The 21,821-nt window shown below is 44.9% G+C and overlaps 1 protein-coding gene across 8 annotated transcripts in view; it reads right to left on the minus strand.

Annotated features, from left to right (window-relative positions):
* ABI2 (abl interactor 2) overlaps nt 1–21,821 on the minus strand; it is a 741,358-nt gene that overhangs the window by 78,547 nt on the left and 640,990 nt on the right. For all 8 annotated transcript variants that reach the window (XM_085648940.1, XM_085648938.1, XM_085648941.1 and 5 more), the window contains one exon: nt 3,279–3,368. In XM_085648940.1, the coding sequence (XP_085505066.1) occupies nt 3,279–3,368 (90 nt within the window). The remainder of the gene's footprint in view (nt 1–3,278; nt 3,369–21,821) is intronic.

Below are 21,821 nucleotides of genomic sequence, written 5' to 3' on the forward strand. Positions count from 1 at the left end.
GTTTTCTAACTTACATTTGCTTGCACACGGTCTTTCTTTCTTATACATATACACAATAGGTAGAGAAAAAGTGGGGGAGGCACTACATACAGACACGAATTGTTTTATAAAGATTTGAGTGATCCCGGACCCTATTTATGGACGGCATAAAAGATGGCCGCCTCATGATCATTTGAAACAGTCGTTTTGAATTTGGAAGGGGTACTGATGAAAGCTTTTCACTTGATAAATTCATGAGCAGGTCCTTTGTTATTATTTGATGAGTGGGGGGCGACCTGCCCATTTACCCCCTAAGCTCCTTATTGTAGAGGATTTATTTCTAGCACACAACAAACTTTAAATGCCAGTTAAGTAACTGTACAAATATTTCAGAATATATCCGAAGTGTGGTGGAAACAAATGTTTTAATACAACTAAATACACCAGCTGATGCTGATTTCCACACGTTACTGTTTGTGCATGGCATAGTTTTATCAGCAAAACTGTACGTCAGTGCAAATATAATTGGTCATTTCAATCGAAAATGTGTTGTCAGTAATGGCAGTACACTACCACACCAACTTTACTCCAACTCTACTCCACGCCACTCTACTTTATACCACTCCACCCACTCCATACCTATGCCACTCCGTTCTATTCTACTCCACTCCACTGTACATCTCTACTCCATTCTATCCATTCTACGCCACACCACTTCACTCTACGCTACTTTACTCCAATCTAGGCCACTCCACTCTACACCATGACTCTAAGCCACTCTACACCACTATATGCTACTCCATCCCACTCCATGACACTACACGACTCATCTCCACTCTATGCCACTCCACTGTACTCTACGCCACCCTACTCTACTCTGACACTTCGTTTTAAGACACACTACTACACTCTACGCTACTTTATGCAACTCTACTCCATTTTACGCCAGTCTATTGCACTCTACAACACTCCACACCAAGACATTCCACGATACTATACTCCACAACACTCCATTATATTCCTGTCTGTGACACTCTACACCACTGCCACGCCACTCTACGACACTAACGTTTAGCCATGCTGAACACCAGCCACTCTGGTGTACAATGCTAAAACATATTGGCAAAGCCAACAGTTCTTGCATACTCAAGACCATAGTGACTTTGCCAATACTTGTTTTTACTAGTCAATTCCTCAAATCAGTCTTTTGGTCTTTCTGTTCATTGTTTGATTAGCCTCGTGAAGTAGAAAGATACATTTTAAGTTGCCTTGGTCTTAGTCTACCATTAGTACCGCTGTTCCTGGGTGACAGGAGAAAGCTAGGCTACCCTTTCAGCCAGTCTGCCTCTTATGAAAGTTGGTGGGGCCAGTTACACATCTATGCACCACTCTGTTACTCTTACAAAGTGTATGGCAGGAGGCTGAGAGGTGCATGGCAAATATCCTCTTCGAACCCCCAGAAGAAAAGGTGGCTGTATATTTTTGCCAACTTCAAAACGTGCATTATTCCTCCCTGAAAAAAACCCAATAAAAAATAAAAATTGGCCAGCCTATGAATGGGACTTTTGTATGGTGAACAGATGTTCACAAGCTTGAGTAATACAGAGAAGTTGAAATAGCAAATGCCTGCTCCCCATAACTAGCAAGTCTCACTCCTGCTGAACTATATACCTGTTGCACGTGTGTTGTGAAAAACTTCTCCGTGCGCCTCTAATCTTCAACGGAACAAGTGACATTATTTAGTCTTGCTCTGGTCACGCTTTTTCCATGTTGGAATTGTCTGCATACGGTATCTATGCAATTTTCTCCTGCTCAGCTTACGTATAAGAACCTAAATATCTTCTTTTCTACCATTACTGTCGAGCCTGATTGGCGCCAGTGGTCACAGCACTTCTCACTCTCAAAACCTTCCCTTCTTAAGAGTACCTCTCTCCACTCTCATATAAATCTGTGAAATCGGATATATTTTGTTTCTACTGTATATATATTCCTGTGAGGATGTTTTGTGTCAATATGATCTTTTCCTACAATACTTTCTTCTGTTTTTTTTCCACCTATCATAATTATATATTATTTTTTGATCCGTATATAACTGATTGAAACGAAGCTTACAACTGATCAAACGTTTAGTTGTGTCTAACTGATAAAAAACGCGCTGAGTGTGGTCTGCACCAATCAAAACGTCAAAAAACTAAATAGAACAGACGTAGGCAGTATACTGGGAGAGTTGAGGTGAAGGAATCCAAACTCCAAAAACTGAATGATCGTTCCAACCGTGAACAATGTGGTCACAACTGTGCAGCTCAGGCTGCAAGCCCCAAGCTCGTGAAATAGAAGTGACCAGCAGGGCTTTTGGATAGACATGGTGCCCATCTGAGTTTACCCAGTTTGGGAATGTTATTCCCTTTTCCCTCATTGTCCACCTGTTCATTCTGCGTCTCATCAGTTTTACAGATTAAAGTCAATCTAATGCGGAAATGCCTTGGGAGAAGAAATGGGATCCGTCACTGATGAGTGACTGGAATTCTCAAAGCAGTAGGAACTAGACGATCACTTATTTGAGATTTAATTTCTGGATTACAGACCTCTATAAAAGCTTTCCTATTAAAGCAGGACAATAAACACACTGTTTTACAATGTTCGCCCACACTCCACTTCTGGACAAAGGTGGGGGACGATCAAGCGTACCTATCTGCAGCTTCCAAGCAGCTTTCCAGGTATTCAAGTCATCCTTGGGTCTGCACCAAGCTCACTAACACTTTCTCAAGCTACACATGAAAAAACCCAAAACACGTCTGCGGATTTTTATGTTCCTGTGCAAAAGAGGAACTGATTGCATATAGCTGGCTGGACCTTGTACTTAGCACTGGATAAGATTGAAGGATTCCTGTCCTCTGATTTCTGCTTTTCTCCACAGGGCACCCTACGGTGGATGGGTATGACCAGACGTAGGTTCTGCAGCTCACTCTTTCATAGAACTCAAGCGTCACCTCATTGAAAAGGTTTAAACATGTTTGTGGTAGTTGTTTTCTCATGAAGACAGGACATGTTGTAGCTTTCAGACAGGACTCCCACTCAGTTAACAAAATGTGCATATGGTTGGTCTCAGTAGCGGCCCAGTAAGTAAAGTCTTAGTGCACTGGACTGAGGCACATAGCAATTAGTAATGGGTACGATTATTTAAACCATTCTAGCCATCACTTTTGGCTCTCAGTTTGTCGGTTTGTTTGGATAGTTGTCACACAAAGACCGCTAGCTGCCCTTTACTGTATGCAACACGAAAAAGATTTAGGACTTACTGTTTTCCTGAACTCTGGCCACAAATCCCATGAGTGGTAACTGTGGAGTTACCTGTAGAATTGAAGGAGGAGGCGGAGCAGCATGCGACACTGCAAGAAAGGTCAAAGAAAATGTAACTCGAAGGGAAACCCCATCCCTCAACATGATCATAAAACACACCAGAACACAAATGCTAAGTGAAGCTGCCAATGCAGTTTAAGACATTGTGCAATAGGTTCTCTCAATGCATATACTTCTAAGCTCTACCTGGACAAACTAAGCAGTATCCTTAGAGGACAAATAAAGGATTTAGACTAAATCAGGTCAGAATTTGTCTAAAAAAAAAAAGTACACACATGGATAGTAGTGTCAAAATCTTTAATTTAAACTCAAAACATTCTCTGCAGAAGCCCACTAACAAATCTTGCAGCAGGGTACCCTGACATTTGTTTGACAAAACTGACTCATACTGCTGCTTCAGCCTTACTCCACAACTTCAGTATTGATGATGGTGCACTAGTTCAACATACATTGGCTGTCCTGCTTTCAGTGTTTATTTTTTGTGGATGTCAGTGCTGTTTTCCAAACCTTTTCTAATCAGTGCTGATCAGGGTATATTCAGTTGCATAACCCTCTAAATATACAAAAACTCTTTTCCAATGTTTACAAAACATGTTTTGGCAATGGTGGTTATAAAGCACATATTTAAACAAAAAAAGAAGTAATGCAGAGTACGTAATGTCTTCCTATTGGCACTGCGTCCACCAAACGTGTATTAAACTTTTTTAAGCGTATAAAGTCTGTATTTCACTCACACCTCATTACCCTCTTTCACATCTCATTACGTCAGGACTCTGACTGGTTTACAGGACTACTGATGGATTAAATAAGTAAGAGTGCTATAGTTAAATGTTTTAATAAGCAAATTCCATGGCACAGTTGGGGGTCACTCACCTAGTCCTTAATGAATATTATGACGCTGTAGGGGTGATTCAATTCATTTATAAGACACAGATCTACAAGGAGATCCACTTTACATAGAATACAAATTACAATTTGTATTACAATTACAACAAATATTGGGGTCCATAAGCAATCTATGTCCATACCTGCGCACAATCTCTTCCTTTTTTCAATCTCCTACCTTTCCTCCCTCGCTCCCACCTCTTGTACTCTACTAACACCTACTCACCCCCCACAGTACCCATCCTCCCCGCCTTCGTCCCCCTCCTTTCAACTCTCTCCTAACACTTCGCCACCTGTCCTTGTCAAAAACGAGTCTAGCTCCTTTTATTGTTTAACCATTTGTAATTACTTCATTCATATGTCTTTGTAAATAGCGTCATCCTTTCACTTTGTATCATTATCAATATATGTTACTCATTTTGTTCCTTAAGTCTACCATATCTTAATGTTTCATTTTGTTACTATTTGTTTTGGAATCCATGTACTATCGTCATTCCAATGTAAAGCGCTCCGATACCTCAGGGGGAAGCCAGCGCTATATAAAACCTCTTAAAACAATGACATACACTTTAAATGAAATACAAGTTACACTCAATACATATTTAAAAAACATTTAAAAAAGCTAAAAGAAAATGTAAAACATTTCATTTGCTGAAGTAAAAGCTGCATAGCATCTTTTGATGAGCGCACTCTATATTCCAAAAACAGTGGTTTCAACAGACATCGGTGGGTATGATAGAATGAAGGGCACACAAAAAGACCATGCTTTAAAGGTTGTCCGAATATCCCACAGATATTACACAATCTAAGTTCTGGCACAATGCCCTACAGTACTCCTGTAATAATATTTAATGGAAAAATGTTGAATAACTTGCTCCATGCTCCACTTTAATTATGGTTGAGGGTGGGCCCCAGACCATGTAGAAACTATTATCTCCAGTCTTCTTTTTTCCCCAACATGACAGCACATATCTTGATCCTTTGAGGTCATCCTAATGCTATGTTTTAAAAAAAAATTCAGGGTAAACCGAGACATTGCCGTAAGCTCAACCCTGTTCAAATTAAAAGTGTGGTAGAGCTTTACTGAAATTCTTGATCAAAGATGTTGGCTGCTGTACATTGGCTGGCCAAATGCTACTAAACAGAGTAGGCATCGAAGTGAATTCTATTCACTTAGCAAAAGTCTATAGCCACACCAGAGGTCAACCAAAACCCTTCTAACATCATAGTACCTTGTGAAACCTTTAAAATTTTGGACTCCACTAGATTAATTTGCAGCCCTGCATTATAAGGCACCGGAAACTTGACGCTTTAAGCATGTTTGCCACTGCTTTTTTGCACTCTTTGCCTGGCTACATTAAAGTGGTGCTGCTGTTGTGTGGACATTCATAACTGTCAAGCATCCTCATGGTAAACGTCTCAATTTAAGTTAGTCTTGACCTTTTAAAAGACATCACATTGTATTCTGGGATTTGAAATTATGCTCTTAACATTTTAACTATGGGCTTAAAACCCCTAGCAGTAATGTGCAGTTGGGTAAAAAGCCAGGATGAGCTGAAGGTATCACGAATAGCAAAGGGACATCTTGAAGTTATGAATTTTGTTGGTATGTAGAAGATCTTGTGTCATGTTTTCACCACTATCCCATGTGCATGGTGACATCACTCTTTTCAGAGATTCCTTTCAATACACTTTTCATTGAATGTTTAAAGCCTGGGGTGTTATGCCGTTGACCTGCTTTCAATACTGACTTTTAGAAAAGAGGGTTGATGTATCAAAGAGTTTTACTTACTATGTTCCTGTGGGTAAATGGGACAGTACATATTGGACGCGATTCTTATAAGCCAACCATTTCAACAATCAGAGAAAGAATTAAACATTGCCAAATGATAAAAAAAAGTTAATATTTTCAGATTATCTGCAGTGGATAAAATTATTAAATCAGACCTAAAACGCGCTTCTAAACCTTTCATCTGAAATGAAAGCACATAGACCAGATCTTCTTGCTCCTTCCTTGAGTAACAAAGTTACAATGTGGTGGCTCCTTCGGAAAGAAGTAAAAATTACTCATTCTCTCTCACTTTCCTTCCTTTGAATGGCATTTTAGTTTGTGGCTGTGCAGGTGTTTGTCCATGTGTATATATTCACTAAAAACACAAAGGTTACAAGGATGATATAGTTAGGTTCAGAGTTTGCACACACACACAAAAAATCATAGAAATTCAGCAGTTTGAGTTATCGCAAGTAACTATAACTCGCGCCCCCACCATGCACAATTTTCTCATCAATAATTTTACAGCAAATATTGCAGTGATAATATTAATGATGTCATTGAAGATGTCATGAGTGATGTAATATGTGGGATAATTAGCATTGCATGGCAAGGACACAAGTTATAGTTAATTTCCATGTTTATGCGTGTGTAAAATCTGAACGTAACTATAATATCGCTGTAACCTTTGTTTTTTCAGTGAATTTCTAGGGTTTTTAACGTAAATTAATAATCCATAACGATACATTAATCCAACTGCCGCTTTGGCCGTGCGTGCCAGGAAGTTGGCTGCAGGGCCAACCCCCTGCATGCAGCCAACCCCTCGAATGCAGCCAACCCCTCGAATGCAACCAACACCACGTTGCGCATGAACTTCGGCTGTGCACAGCGGGGAGTCAGCCACAGGGCCTGATCTGCTGCCAGGCCCTGTGGCCAATTCCACAAAGGCAGCCAAACCAGAAGGGGGGCACGCAGCTTTCCCTGGGCCGATTTCTGGCCTAGAGGACCTAATCTCCCAGGGCCCGGTCATAATATAAAGCATAGGGGAGCAAGCAGCTTTCTTTCCAGGCCAATATTAGGCCCCGGGGACTTCATGCCCGAGGCCTATAGAATTAATAAAGGGGAGAAGGGGATGTGCCCGCCCCCCTCCTTTGCGCTGTTTTCAGCCCTGGGGACTGCATCCCCCGGGGCCCAGCTAATTTTCAAATGGGGAGAGGATCACGCAGCCCCCCTCCCACCCCAGGCTAATATTGCCCCTTGGGACCCCATCCCCCAGGGCCTATTTAATTAATATTTGAGGAGGAGGGGCCGTGCAGTCATCAGGGGCGGATTTTAGCCCCGGGAACCCATCTGCTGGGGCCGGGCCATATTAACAAGGGGGAGGGGGTACGCAGTCACCCGCACCGAGGCCAGTATGCAATTAATAGGGAAGGGGGCCGAATTCGGTCCTGGAAACCCATCTCCTGGGGCCTGGCCACATTTTGAAAGGGGGGCACGCAACCCCATTCGGCCCTAGTGACCCCATCTCCTGTGGCTCGGCCACATTATGAATGAGGGGGGCATGCAGTCCCCCTCCCTGGGCCAAGATTGGCCCCAGGACACCATCCCCCCTGGGGTACAGCTATTAACGGGTGGAGCCCTGGTACCCACCCAGGGCATTAACTCCATCTTTGTTGGAGGCCACTAAGGGGGAGGCCCAAATGCCTGCAGCCCCAGCCGGCTCCTCGAATCTTCAGAGGGAGCCGCTATTGCTCCCGCCCACAAGGAGGAGAAAAAAATGCTGCTCCCTACGGGAGGGAGTTATATTTTCATCTGTTTCCCTGCACACTTCACAGTACGATGGGAGCGGACTTAGTGTTTGTTCGCGCTTCGTGGGAGCTTTAAAACTGCTCCCGCCATGCAAGAGCAAACACAAGTTTTCCTGCCCGCATGTCCCAGGGGTGGGCACTCCGTGACAAAGCTGGTGCCCGCCCTGAGGGATGGGGTCCCCAGGGCCATTATTGGCTCTATGAGGGGGGCCATGCAGCCTCCTCCCTGGGGGGTGATCCCCAGGACTAAATTGGCCCGGGAGGGGGCCACGTGGCCCCCCATTCCCTTTTTGTAAATTCAACCAGCTCGAGGATTTTTTGGAAACAGCTGTGCCCTGGGGGCCCTGTGGACCCTCTGCAAATTTTGGGAACATTTAATGAAAAAAACGTCTTTGGCCCCTGGCAAGGTCACTGTGGGACCCCCACAACCAGGCCTAGGGGCTCAAGGTATCTCTGCCCCTTTGTCTAAATTTAAATGTTTTTTATTGGGACCTAGCCAAGTCCAAGTCCCAAAATGGCTGCCAACACTTCCAGGTTGTAGTGTTGCCAGCCAATTAGATCTCACCATGAGAATTGTTGGATTTGCGTCCCTGGATATCTATAAATCTTTTTTCTTTAAAAACTCCAAAACTACCGAACAAATTCACACCAAATTACAAAAATATCTTTCTGGACCAAGATCTAGCTTTTTGCCAAATTTGGTGTAATTCCGTTAAGCCATTCAGGCTGTAGTCGTGTTCAAAATCACTATGGGAAACTGCATGGGAAAATGATGCACGACGGGACGACGCAGGGAAATACTCTGCATGCCTTTATCACTCATTTTTCATCCCGCCTTTTTTTTTTAGCTGGCATATGCTTTTACAACGTATGCCTTTACCACGTATTGTTTTTTATAAACAATGTATTTGTGGGGCGAGACCCCCCCACATCTTCGGAATTACTTTATATGTGTGGTAAAGGCATTTGTTGTAAAAGCATACAAGTTCTAAAAGCATGCGCTGTACAAAATGTGTGGTAAAGGTACAATGTGGTAAAACCCACGTAAGCGCTGTTTCCCATGGGGAAAAAACAAATTTTTGGACCCCCCCCCTTTTTTTTCCAGCCCCTGCTTGACGAAGCTTGGGAGAAGGATCTGCCTCCGGCTGTGGTTCTACGGATGCGTGGGACGGTAGCCAGGGAGAGGTCTGCGGAGCGGAGTTTCCTGTTGGATACGTAGAAGGAGAGTCGACTGTTGGGATAGGCTGGACCGGGTCTTGTGGAGTGCCTTGTGTGTGTGGATCAGGAGATTCTTTTGTCGACGGGAAGCCAGTGCTGGTTCCTCAGTTGGGGGGTGATGTGGTCGCGGCGCGAGACGTTGAGGATTAGGCATGCAGAGGCATTCTGGATTCTTTGCAGTCTGTTGATGAGCTTGGTGGGGTCTCCGGCTTAGAGGGCATTTCCGTAGTCGAGTCTGCTGCTGACTAGGGCCTGGGTGACTGTTTTCCTTGTGTCTGTCGATCTTGCGGAGCATACGGAGGGTGTTGAAGCAGGTGGAGGAGACAGCGTTGACTTGTTTGGTCATGCTGAGTTTCGAGTCGAGGAGGACTCCCAGGTTGCGTGCGTGGTTGGTAGGTGCGGGGGGTGTCCCATGCTGAGGGGTTGGGCCAGAGGATGAGGATCTCCGTCTTGTCTGTGTTCAGCTTAAGGCGGCTACCCTCCATCCAGTCGACGACGGCCTTCATTCTCTGGTGGAGGTTGGATATGGCGGTGAGGGGGTCCTTGGTGAGGGAGAGGATCAGTTGCGTGTCGTCGGCGTAGGAGAGGCGCCATGTAGACGTTGAACAGCGTTAGGCTGAGGGAGGATCCCTGCGGGACGCCGCAGGTGATCTCAGAGGCTTCGGATCGGAACGGGGGAGGCGGACTCTCTGGGTTCTGCCGGAGAGGAAGGAGGAGGTCCAGTCCAGGGCCTAGTCTTGGATCCCTGCGTCGTGGAGTCGTGTGCGTAGTGTGCGGTGGCAGACGGTGTCGAAGGCGGCGGAGAGATCCAGAAGGATGAGGGCCGCTGTCTCGCCGCTGTCCAGTAGGATCCTGATGTCGTCTGTGGCATCGATGAGGGCGGTCTCGGTGCTGTGGTTGCTGCGGAATCCTGACTGGGAGGGGTCCAGGATGCTGTTGTCTTCGAGGTAGTAGGTGAGCTGGATGTTGACTATCTTCTCTATGACCTTAGCTGGGAACGGAAGCAGCGAGATGGGCCTGACGTTTTTGAGTTCGCTCGGGTCTGCCTTGGGTTTCTTCAGTAGGGCGTTGATCTCGGCGTGTTTCCAGCTCTCAGGGAAGGTCGCGGTCTCGAAGGAGAGGTTGATGATGTTGCGCAGGTGGGGTGCTATGGAGCTGCCGGCTTTGTTGAAGATGTGGTTTGGAAAAGGGTTAGACGGCGAGCCGGAGTGGATTGTGCCCATGGTCTTGATTGTGTCTTCGATGCTCACGTTGGCCCAGGTTGTCAGGGGGTCGTGGTCGGTGGGATGTGGTGGGTCCGGCGTGTTGGAGCCTGTTAGGGTCATCCGGGGGTTGAAGCTGTCGTGGATGTCGGCGATCTTGCGGTGGAAGAAGGTGGCGAGGGAGTTGCACAGGACTTGCGACGGCGAGATGTCGTTGACGTTGGAGCTGGGGTTGGAGAGTTCCTTCACGACGTTGAAGAGCTCCTTGCTGTTGTGTGCTTTGTTGTCGAAGCGGTTTTTGAAGGAGGTCCTCTTGGCAGTCCTGATGAGGTGGTGGTGGTGGTGGTTGCGGATGGCGTCTTTGTGGTCTGCGCGGCTGCCCGGTGACTTCTCGCTGTGCCATATGTTCTCCAACTTCCGGCAGGTGCGCTTTGAAGCTAGGAGTTCCGGGGTGAACCAGTTGGCTCTCTTGCTGGTGTCTTTGAGGGTTTGTTTTTTCAGCAGGGCTAAGGTGTTGGCGCAGTCATCCATCCATCGTCTGAGGGTGCATGCACCATCGTCGGGGTTGGAGGGGTTGGTCGTGTCTGTAGTTGTACTTCGGTGATTTTGCCCCAGCAGCAACTGGGGATCTGTAGGGTGCGGTGATATGCGACGGGTTTCCGGAAGGTGAAGTGGATGCAGTGGTGGTCGGTCCAGGTGGGTTCAGAGACGTGGCTGAAGGAGACGTGGGGGCTTGAGGAGAAGATGGCGCTGAGCGTGTGTCCGGCGACGTGGGTCGGCGTCGTGACGAACTGTTCCAGTCCGAGGTTGGCGAGGTTGTCTATCAGGGTGGAGGACTTGTTGTCGTTGTTCTCCAGATGGAAGTTCAGGTCTCCGAGGAGGATGTAGTCGGTGGAGGTCAGTGCGTGCGTGCTGATGAAGTCGGCGATGGCGTCGCAGAATTGTGGTCGGGGTCCGGGTGGTCTGTAGACTAGGGCGCCTCTTAGGGTGGTCTTGGGGTCCGTGTGGATCTGGAAATGCATGTGTTTGGCGGTGCTGAGAGTGTCATCGGTGTTTGTTGAGACCCTGATGGTCTTCTTGTGGACAATGGCGATTCCTCCTTCGACTCCGTTGGTGCGGTCTCTGTGGGCGATCTTGTATCATAACACTGATGAGCTGTTATTCAGTTATTGTACGTTTACACGTAAAACAGGATAGCATATCCCTTTGGAAAAGCAAGATAAAACTGCATTCAAGCCTTTATTCAAAAACACTTTTTTCAAAGGCTTGTGAGTACCAAGTCCTCAGAGTTTTATTTCTTAATTTATAATCAGATAACGCCGATATTAGGTTTTCAAATCTTGCATTTCTCTGCCTTTAGTGTCACTCACAAGTAGTTTATAGATAATATATAGGCTACACCCCCTGGTCCCACAAAAGAGCTTCAATAAGCCTTCAGGAATCTCTCTCCAAATTGACAAAGTTTACTGAAAAAAACAGTCTTCCACCTATAGGGTACGCTACCTTGAATGGACTGCCACAACAAACTAAAACAAACAATCCACAAACTCTGGCTCTCCAAACCCTCAATCTAAAACCAGTTTATTTTACATATAAATTCAAGTGATGAGGAACTGAGCAAAAATTCACTTATGTAAACGGAGATGGGCAAGATTTTCAAAAGTGTTCCCACCATGCAAATACTTCAATAACCAGTCTGTTAACAAACGATACGATGTGTAATAAGAACAGCAACAATGTGCATCACTAACCTATATGTAAACATTTGTGTGAGTGCAAAAATATATAAAGTGTTTTTTTTGGGGTGGTGTAGTTGTCATTATGTAGCAGACGTTTTCTTAAGGTGGACTGCAATTTATCGCATCCTTGTTAGCATAAGCCCTAGGACTAATTTTCCATAAAATATCAGTATATATTTATTTAAAATATTACCTTTAAATGCATAATTCAAGTAAAGACAACCTTTCAGACTGTGATAATTGCCTTAATGCATGGCTGTGCAGGGCATGAGATAACAGCACTGAAATTCACTTTACACTGTACTGTAATGATCACAGACCAAACTGATGATCGGAAGGGAGAAAAGACTGAGCTTACAATACTCAACTGAAGGAGACTAACATTTAAACACGAACTACAAAGCTAAAACAGTGACAGAGAAACCAGTACCTAATTTGTGTCACTGCTCAGCGCCGGAACTTGGGGCCCGATTACGATTGAGGAAGGCCCGTCACCGCCAGCCATGTGGTGGCAGTCCTTCCGCAATCGGACCGCGATATTTCCTGCGCCGCATTACGATGGCAGAGGGAATTGCGCATGGACCGTGGCGGAAGCAAAGACCATCTGCCACGGATTGCCAAAAGCAATCTCTCAGACTGCTTGGCGGACGGACCACATAGCCTAAAATGGTGGCGGGGCCTAGCAGGCACCGTCCATCAAATTAGGATGCAGGCCAGTGCAGGCCTTTCCATGGCGACTGGTAGGGGATTAGTGACGGGGGCCCGGTGTGGGCCCCCCTTTGGTTGAAGGAGGTGAGGGTGCACTTGGGGAGTACCCATGGTACCCCCCTACATTTCACAGCACTACGTGGTAGGCAGTGTGTGGTGCCTGCCACATAGTGCTGTGAAATGCACAGCATGGCATTTTAACATCGCGGAGAGTGCTGCTGTCAGCAGCACCCACTGCAATTTTAAAATGCAGGATTCGACCGCCATGGTGGTGGTCGCATCCTGATCGGGTGTGCAGGACCGCCGCATGCATGGCGGACGGTCCCGGTTTACACCAGGATGGCGGACGGACTCCAGGATGGTGGACGGACTCCAGTCCGTCCGCCATCCTAATGAGCTCCATAACTCAAAGCCACCACTTACTTTTACTCTACATCACTTGGTGGCGGTGTCTGACTATTTCTGAACTAAGGACACAAGCTCAGAATTTATCAATCCAATACATTATCTATCTATTCATCTACCTATCGATCCCTCTAGTGTTGGTATCGTCGTCATTCTTTCTCTGATACTATTTAAAATATTTTGAGAATAGGAGTGCCAAATACTTTGCATATGTTTTGTTATCGGCAAAAAACGTAAGGATGGATGGAGGGCATGGCCAATATAGTTCCGTCTATGGCACCGCAAACTGCAGCTTGGAAGCGACTAGTTAACCAACAGTCAATCTGTCTTTATTGCCCTTAGAACTAAATGAGCGCTTTTTCTCCCCAAACATAAAACATTCTTATGTTCACAACCCCACTACAGCAAGCATAGGTTCTGAAACAAATTCTGGTGCAGCGATTAAATAAAATATGTACGTTGCACAATGCTTAAGGCTAAGACAATGCGGTACTTCAATGTCAGGAAATGATACACCACCATTACCGGAGCTGCTCCTCTCGTTTCAAAACTGACTGAAAACCTGCATAAATAGCCCTAACATGGTGAGGAGTTGGAAGGTCATCATCATTATAACGTTTATTGCGGAAAACATGCATTCCTGTATGCATTAAATAGATAAAAAAGACAAAATGAAAACGTCAAAAATTACACCTTAAATCTCATAATTCACTACAAAAAGCGCAAATGTCTAAAAAAGAGAAACAAGCATTTACAATGCAATGGTCTCGGCATTGGTAAAGTTAGAGCTATTGGCATTGCTCATGACATTATTTTTGTTTATGTTTTTGTTTTTAAAACATTTAAAGAAACGGCATTGTCATGAGCAATGCCAATAGCTCTAACTTTAACAATGCCGAGACCGTTGCATTGTAAATGCTTGTTTCGCAGGGGAGTTTAAGGCACTACACAGTATTGGTCAGTTGCCCTTAGGCAACGGTTTGACTGGTATACACCGCCTAGGCGCTTACGTGGTGCCCAATTTCAGACTTGTCTGTTGGGGCAGCAAGAGCTTTATAGCCATTTCGTGTTTTTTGTGGCCATTACCGCTAAATTGTGGAATTCCCTCTCTTTTGAAATGAACATTTCCCAGACACTTCTACAGTTCAGAAAAGCATTAAAGACGTCGCTCTTCTAAAACCCAGATCATTTGGAACTTATCCTGCCTCGCTGATCGCCCGCATGCAGCACAGCGCCAAGACACATTCGGGTATACAAGCGCTATAAAAAACTTTATAACATAACATCGCTGACATGGATGACCTGAAGGGATTTTACATTCATTCGACCTGTGCATCTGTTAAAGTTAATAAGGAATAAAAACACCGTCCGGAATGGGCCCGTTTTGAATTCCTGCCACTTTTGAAACCTGCCAGAAACTACCCTCCTTAAAGCCGCGAGCCTACTGATGGAAAGCTGTGGTCGGTACCGTTCTTAAGTGACCTGAAGCCCTTTCATGTGTACTGCAAGCAGCCAACGCCAGTCACTTCAATAAGCCACGAGAAGGGCAGCCCCGGACCTGCCCACAGCGCCTCGGGCCTGGAACGTGAAGAGGGAGTTCCCGTAAACAGAAGCGCCGCGATGGGGAAGTGAGACTAGGAATACGCAAATAATGAGAGTGAGCTCAGCAGAAGATTACTGCGAAAGGTTACGTTTATTTGTAGGCAGGCAAGCGTTTCACAAATTCCAGAGTATGAAAGTGCAGGCAGTACTTACACGAAACAGGCGTCGTGTGAGGTCGGCGTCTGCCTCGGTTCAGAAACAGTTTTTGCCTAAAATAGCTAAAATAGTTCTGCCCCGGCCCCATGCCAGGGGGGTACTGCAGGCTGGCCAGGTCGTAGCGATGGTACTGCTGCTGGTAGGCCATTGAGTCGCCCTACATGGGGGCATAAGCGGAGGAAGTGCGGAAGCGAACGAGGGGTTGTAAGCAGGCGAGGTGAGGGCCAGGAACACCACAGCCTTTCTCCGAGGCAAAACAGAAATGCCTCGGAGAAAGGCAGCGTCGTTTTCAGATTCGGGGGCGTGTTTTGCTGTTATCTCCTCCTTGAGACTTCTTGCAAAAAACACGTCTCCCGATCCGAAAAGGACGGGGCCTAATCGGAATGACTGACCTCTTCTCCAATGGCTGGCCAGCATTCAAGAGGCCAGCCAATGGAGAACAGGGGAGAAGAGGGGCGGATTCAAGCCCCTCTTCTCCAAGTCATTAAATCTCGGAGCTAGACTGCGCAAGCGCAGCCTTCGCAGCCGAGACCTAAAAAGAAAAAGGCAGGACAATCTAAACTAAAAAAAAAAGAATACAATTAATTTTAAAACCTTTCGTCACATTCGTAGGAAATATTTATCAGATGGCTTCCCTCGATATTCCGTTATATTTTCGCTGTGCAAAAAATTTGATTTGGTGAGGGCAAGCTCAGACGCACATATTTATTTTCTCTCAAACTAATGAGTTTTAACTTTTTAGGTCTCGCCTACTAGACAATGCATGATCTGTCCGTTGCAAGATGTATTAGCGGACAGTGGGCTTAGAGCACACCCATTTCTCAGTGGCGTTAACATTAGCCCCCACGGTGCGGGGGGAGGCGGAGCTCCAAGAGGCCCCTCCGGCACCATGCACATGCGGCAGGCCCCTGTCCTGAGAGCTCCTGACTGAGTTTAGAGCGTGGGGGGCCTCGGCATGTACTTTGCAAAGGGTCAGGGGGGCTCAAGTTTCTTTACGTCACTGCCATTGCTTACTATTGGTTGGCTTGTCACCCTTACTTGCTTGCTTTCTACTAGTTAGCTTATCTGGGCTTGTCCCCCCCCTTTTGTTAGGTCTCGGATTAGGCAGCGCATGCGCTGCCTCTATGAGGTATTAAGTAATCTGTGTGTGTTGACAAGCGGCCGGTAGTTTCTCCTGCCGCTTGCCATTTGGTGAATGTTGGCACAGCTCCTGTTAGCTGGCTTTTTACTGGCTGTTGATGTCAAACTGACTTCCGTGTAGTCCGGAAGCAGCGGCCACCAATTACAGTCTCTCTACACGCTACGTCCTTATCTGTTTTTTTTAAGGATAACTTATTTATCACCCTGGTGCCCGCCTAACTTGCAGCCACATACATGTACACGGGCACCGTGCTTAGTTTCAGCACGGCACCCGCTTTCAGGACGCAACACCACCAGCCATGTTTTATTTATAAACGTGACCATAAAACGTGACCATGCTTCCGTTTTATGTACACGGGTACCATGCTTTTTTTCAGCACGGTGCCCGCTTTTTAGTCTGTCTAAGTGCTTACTGTCCGTGCGCTGCAGTTAAAGGGTAAAAGCTTCCTCGGTCAGGAATCCCTCAGCCCACCGGACCCCTTATGTGCAAAAATTCCTCACTTACTATTTACTTCTTTGGCGGAATATAGACATAAATTAGCTTGTGATGCACAAAGGCTTAGAAGATTGGTTGCTGCTAAAGGGAATGCCCTGCAGGTCTAGCAGTTTCAAGTGCTCCGGGCTGCATCCATGTTAAAATAGGCGACGGCTCATTCGGCGCACAACTGGGCTAGTATAGCATGGAGAGATCAGAGGGGAGCACACTCAAAGGCTTTCTCAGGTGACAGCTGCACCCGTCTTCGGGAGGTATTCTCCCCCGCTCACATATATCACTGATTTCACCAGAGGGTTATTGAGGCTTGTAAGTGTCTCAGTTTCACTAGCTAGGGAGTCATGACAGTCACAAAAAGCCAGCCCAAACCATCAAAAACATTCCCTCAAGGGTATTTGCAGGAGGATTAGCCCTATGTCACTCCAGTGGCAAATGCAAAGTGACAGAGGTGGTCCGTTTTAAGTACTGGCAAGAAAACGGGTTGACTGTGAGGCAGGAAGGTCACCATTCGGACTGTCATTTTTGGTAAAGCCTCATGTTAGGCACAATTACGTACCTTGACAATTGACAGGCAGGGAATTATTACGTAGTTTGCAGAGGACATATTAACAGTCTGTGTTTTAGAATAGCGCGGTTGAAATGAAGCATCATTCTTTTCTGCACCAATAATAAAACTCTGTTCAGCAGAGATTGAGATTTGTATAATTGTATAGAGCGCACATTTGCAAACATGATTCAGACTAACTGGGCCGTCTTGTGGGTGCACAGAACGAAGTCTAAATTCAGTACACTGATTCACATGAGCTCACAAGGTCACACACGATTAAAAGAGGGGAGGAGAGATTTTCTTGGTAAGGAAGATTTTATGGTGTAGGCTTTTGTCAGCTCTTTTATGTTTTTTTGCTGTGCCTGTTGCAAGTGCAGTGCTTTCTCAAAGTATGGATGTCACTGATCTTTTCTTTGGCTGTTTCAGGACCTGTTAGTTCTGGTTTGCAGCGCCAGGTTTTACTGTTTATTTCCCTCATATAATTACCAAACCTTGTCCAAGGCTCCATTCGCCAGGCCCCGAAGGTTAGATCATGTGAATAGTCAGTGTGGGCTGATGACTTTTGACTGTTTTTGGGTTAGTGTCCCAGGTTTTATTGTTGATTTCTCTGATAATATAACACAGATTAACTGCAGCACGCCTAGATGCATGCAGTCTTCTATACATTGTGAAACACTATAGAGTGTGTCTTGACAAGTTCAAAACTGCGCTCATTTGAAATGTGGGCCAATTTTAATTGTCTGATTAGCTAAATGAGGGGCCCTTTTAGTCTGCTGCCAGGGGTTCTTTACTGTTGCAGTCCTGCCCTGGGTGGGGGTTGTTTCTTTTCCAGTCTGGCTGGCAGACACAAGTGATCTCTGACAGCTCAGGACTGGCCCGTCTGCAGCTGTTCAACCTACATTAACCTACTACGCCACATTCAATTTATTTTTAGCCATATTGTAGTAAGAACCAGAGGCATGCTTTTCTTGATCTCAGTATATATTTTTACATACTGGCCTCTAAAACTTCCTTTTTGCCTGCTGCACAGTGTTGATCCTCGAGCGAGGTCTTGTCGGGCTAAGCAAGTGTCTCACAGCCCCCTGCAAACTTCCGTCTTGCAATGCCCCCACGGATTGGATCATTAAACTAACCGAAATAGATTTCAAGATACATTTCTTTGAGTACGAGGGAACAGTGTACCTACAGAAACGCAAGACTTCTATGGGCAGCACTTTTGCCCCTAGTCTGGAGTGCCTCTATATCCACCAATTTGAGAAAGATCCCTTTTGGAGTAGTAACCCATTTGCCCATAACTTGAGGTTGTGGCGCCGATACATAGATGGCATCTTATCATCTGGTAAGGTGATGACACTAGTGGAAAAGATTTCCAAGGGTGGTTGAAAAATTCAAAGTATTTCTCAAGTTTACCATGACCATGAGCAATACTGTGATTTCTTTCCTAGATTTTTTGATAACAGCTGAGAATGGGGTCTAGTGGCACCAATATACACTAAACCTACTAAACAAAAATAGTCTACTCCATTTTGGCAACACACATCAACGGTCACTTAGGGAGAATTTACCAGTCGGTCAGTTTGTCTGCATTAGAAGAAATTGCTCAAAGATAGAGGACTATAAAACTGAAGCTGAGCAATATACAAAAAAAACTGACTGCACAACAATATCCTACACATTGAATTGATACAGCTAATAAAAGAGCGAGGAATAATAATAGGGCTGGATTATTTGGGAACAAGATAAGAGCAGATATGCATGAGTACGTATAGTAGTGTATCTAACTAAATGAAAAAAAAACAATAAACATTGGTGAATCCTGACCTGTAATAACTTGAATTTTACGTGCTTATTCTCCTTTCAAAGTGATAGGAGCTTGCAAGATTTATTAGTGCAGATGAGAAACAATCCCACACCCACTAATGATCAAAAGCCCATATGAAATTTTCCAAATATAATGGTGCACTACCCTTGTGGGCAATGTGAGGTATGTCCATTCACCATGCGGAGTAAAAAAGTAGACCGTGGTATGAAAACTCCTTGGGACAAAGAACACATACTAATTGCTACTCAACTAATGTAGTGCATTTAATTTAATGTCCTTGCAAATTGGAATATATAGGAATGACTTCTAGAAAGATAAAAACACAGAACATTGAAGACAGGAGGAGTCATTTTCGATGCCAGTAAAACATGACCCCCATAATGGCCTGTTACATTGTGAGGAATCACATTGATAAGGACCTGATATGGACCATCGGAGAAAATAGCATACAGCACAGTATGAGCAAAATACTATTCTAACATGAACAAAGATGGGTGTACAAATTGCATACATTAAGGATCACACTTAACACATTAAGAATATGAGATAGCTAACATATATACTGAATTAATCATGTTGATTAAGAAGCAGTGTGGAGGTTGGGAGTCACATCCCTAATCACACCCTGGAATATCACAACCATAAAAAAAACATGAATTCTTACAATGGATAGTTATATAAACTAGCCAATGATTTGAGGTGTATTCTGGTTTTCCCTGGAGAATGCACTCTTTTTAGGAAGTATGCTGGGTCATTGGGCAGGCTATTCTTTGCCTTCAGAATCGAGTGAGGTGGGAACTACCTTTTCCATCAATGCCTGCAACGTTGTGACATTATGCGCATGACCAGTGCAATGACGTCATACGCGGAAGGTAGGGCTTGCCGGCAAGGCAGAGCAGGAAGCGGTCCTCTTTAAAAAGGAAAGACAATCCACGTAACAGCAGCGAGAAGCCAGGAAGGTATCGCGGTCCAACTCGCTACCTAGAGGTGACATGGCACCCTTAAGGACGCAAGTAAGACTTACCTTAAGCAGCACTCAATGATAGGAGCATACTAAAAGTATGTGCAGCTTCATAACTGGCTTTGGGTGTTCTCTATACTTTCTTCGGCACATACCGGCAACAACAATACAGTATGTGATTACAGGGGTACGTCCAGCCCTCACCTCCCTATGTCACTTAGTTTTATTCCCAACTAGGGCAAGCGATTTTAGAGTAACTCAATCATGTTCACTTGAATTCATTGACACTAATGAGTTTTTTCAGTGAACTGCATGGAATTATCACCCACACAAATGATGGGTTTGACTTTATGTCACATTGTCTACATGTTTGGTAATGCATGATTTGATTATAAATAAGCAAATTCCATAAGAAGGTTATAATCCTCTCAATCTTTCACCCTATACCCTACTCGGTTCTGTGAGGATTGCTTCAGAAAGTGATGTGGCGCAAGGCGTTTGTTAAAAGGATTTCAGTATAACATACCATTATAAACATTACACAAATGTGTGATAAAATAAATTCATTATATATGTTTTCTCCCTTCTCTTTCTTTCCTCATAATATGGACTGAAGTGAGAAAATTACCAGAAGGGCTTTTGGTGTATTACACGTTTTTTTATTTATCCCTCATATTACGGTAGGCGAAGAGACACACAAAACTTTATATATAAAAAAACAAATAAATAGGTTAGGAGGCCAGTGATACCGCCCTGTTCGTTTAAAACCGGGGCTATGTTCTGGTCCTGATGAAAACCCACAAACCCTTAGAGGCGACATACTGCCAAGGGCTGAAATATATTGACTTGGTTGGAAGGTGAGAGGAAATACCTTCCCAATCACACCCAATACTTTTTATTTTATCTATACCTAACGAACACAGTGAATGAAAGTGCTACCTTGGTGTTTTTTAAGGTATTAAGGTAGTTTTAAGACCCTGGTAGACCACATTGAAAGTCTCCCTGGAATATTGTTGAGCCCATCCTGTTTTCTAGGGACCAGGATGCAACCAGATGATGAAGCATGCCACTACTAGAGTGGGTGAGGGACGACAAACACAATCAAGATTGTTTTTCTACAATAGAAAGAACGAAAAACACCTTAACACCTCGTAACTCATATATTGGATAGTTGGTGGAAATATTTTAGTAGGACACCTAGAGTGATTGGCCTATACGCAGCAGTGTGTGTCCTACAAGGACTAAGCTTTTCCATGCACCAACAGTCCGTTTTTTCTCACCCCTCCCTGGAAGTGTACCTTTCTAGTTCTTCCAAACTTTGATAATAGAAAGAATAAGAACCCATGTAAACATGATGAATGTAAGCCTTAAGCAAACTATCTGATGCCCTCAACAATGCAAAGCCCTCGTTCTTCCAAAAGAGCATCACCTCACTTCAACAACATTAGCAACAACTTGCACACAAACAACCTACTCTTTGTTGCAACCCAATTCATTAACGACCCAAACATATCAACTAATGACTGTTGTGTACTTCTCTTGGAAACTCCCTAACATACACAACTGTGACTGCTTCACCCTCTCCAGGGCCCATTTTCCAATTATACAAAACAATACTGGAGCAGCCGACAGACCGAGAAGATAACAAGGGGCCAATGACTCAATAGTTTCTGAAGGCTCCGTTTGTTTCCTCAGAGACTACCTCCAGACGGTTAAGAAAGGCCTGTCATAGGACCTAAAAGAAGTTCGCCAGATCCTGTTGGAGGTGGAGAACAGAGTATCTAACCCCGAGGACCATGAGTCTGGCTGCGATTAAGTGATCAAGCAACTCCAGCAGGAAGTAATTTGCCTTAGAAATCAGCAGATTGATTTGCAGGTCCATGAGGAGGACCTAGAAAACCGGTCAAGACGGAACAACATCAGCATCACGGGGGCACCAACCAAAGCAGAGGACACGGATATAAGAGCATATGTAAAGGCCCTGTTCCTCTAGATCCTGGAAGCATCACCCAACAGAGATACAGC

The sequence above is a fragment of the Triturus cristatus genome, chromosome 3_2 (assembly GCF_964204655.1).
Source record: "Triturus cristatus chromosome 3_2, aTriCri1.1, whole genome shotgun sequence".
NCBI classification, from domain to species: Eukaryota; Metazoa; Chordata; class Amphibia; order Caudata; family Salamandridae; genus Triturus; species Triturus cristatus.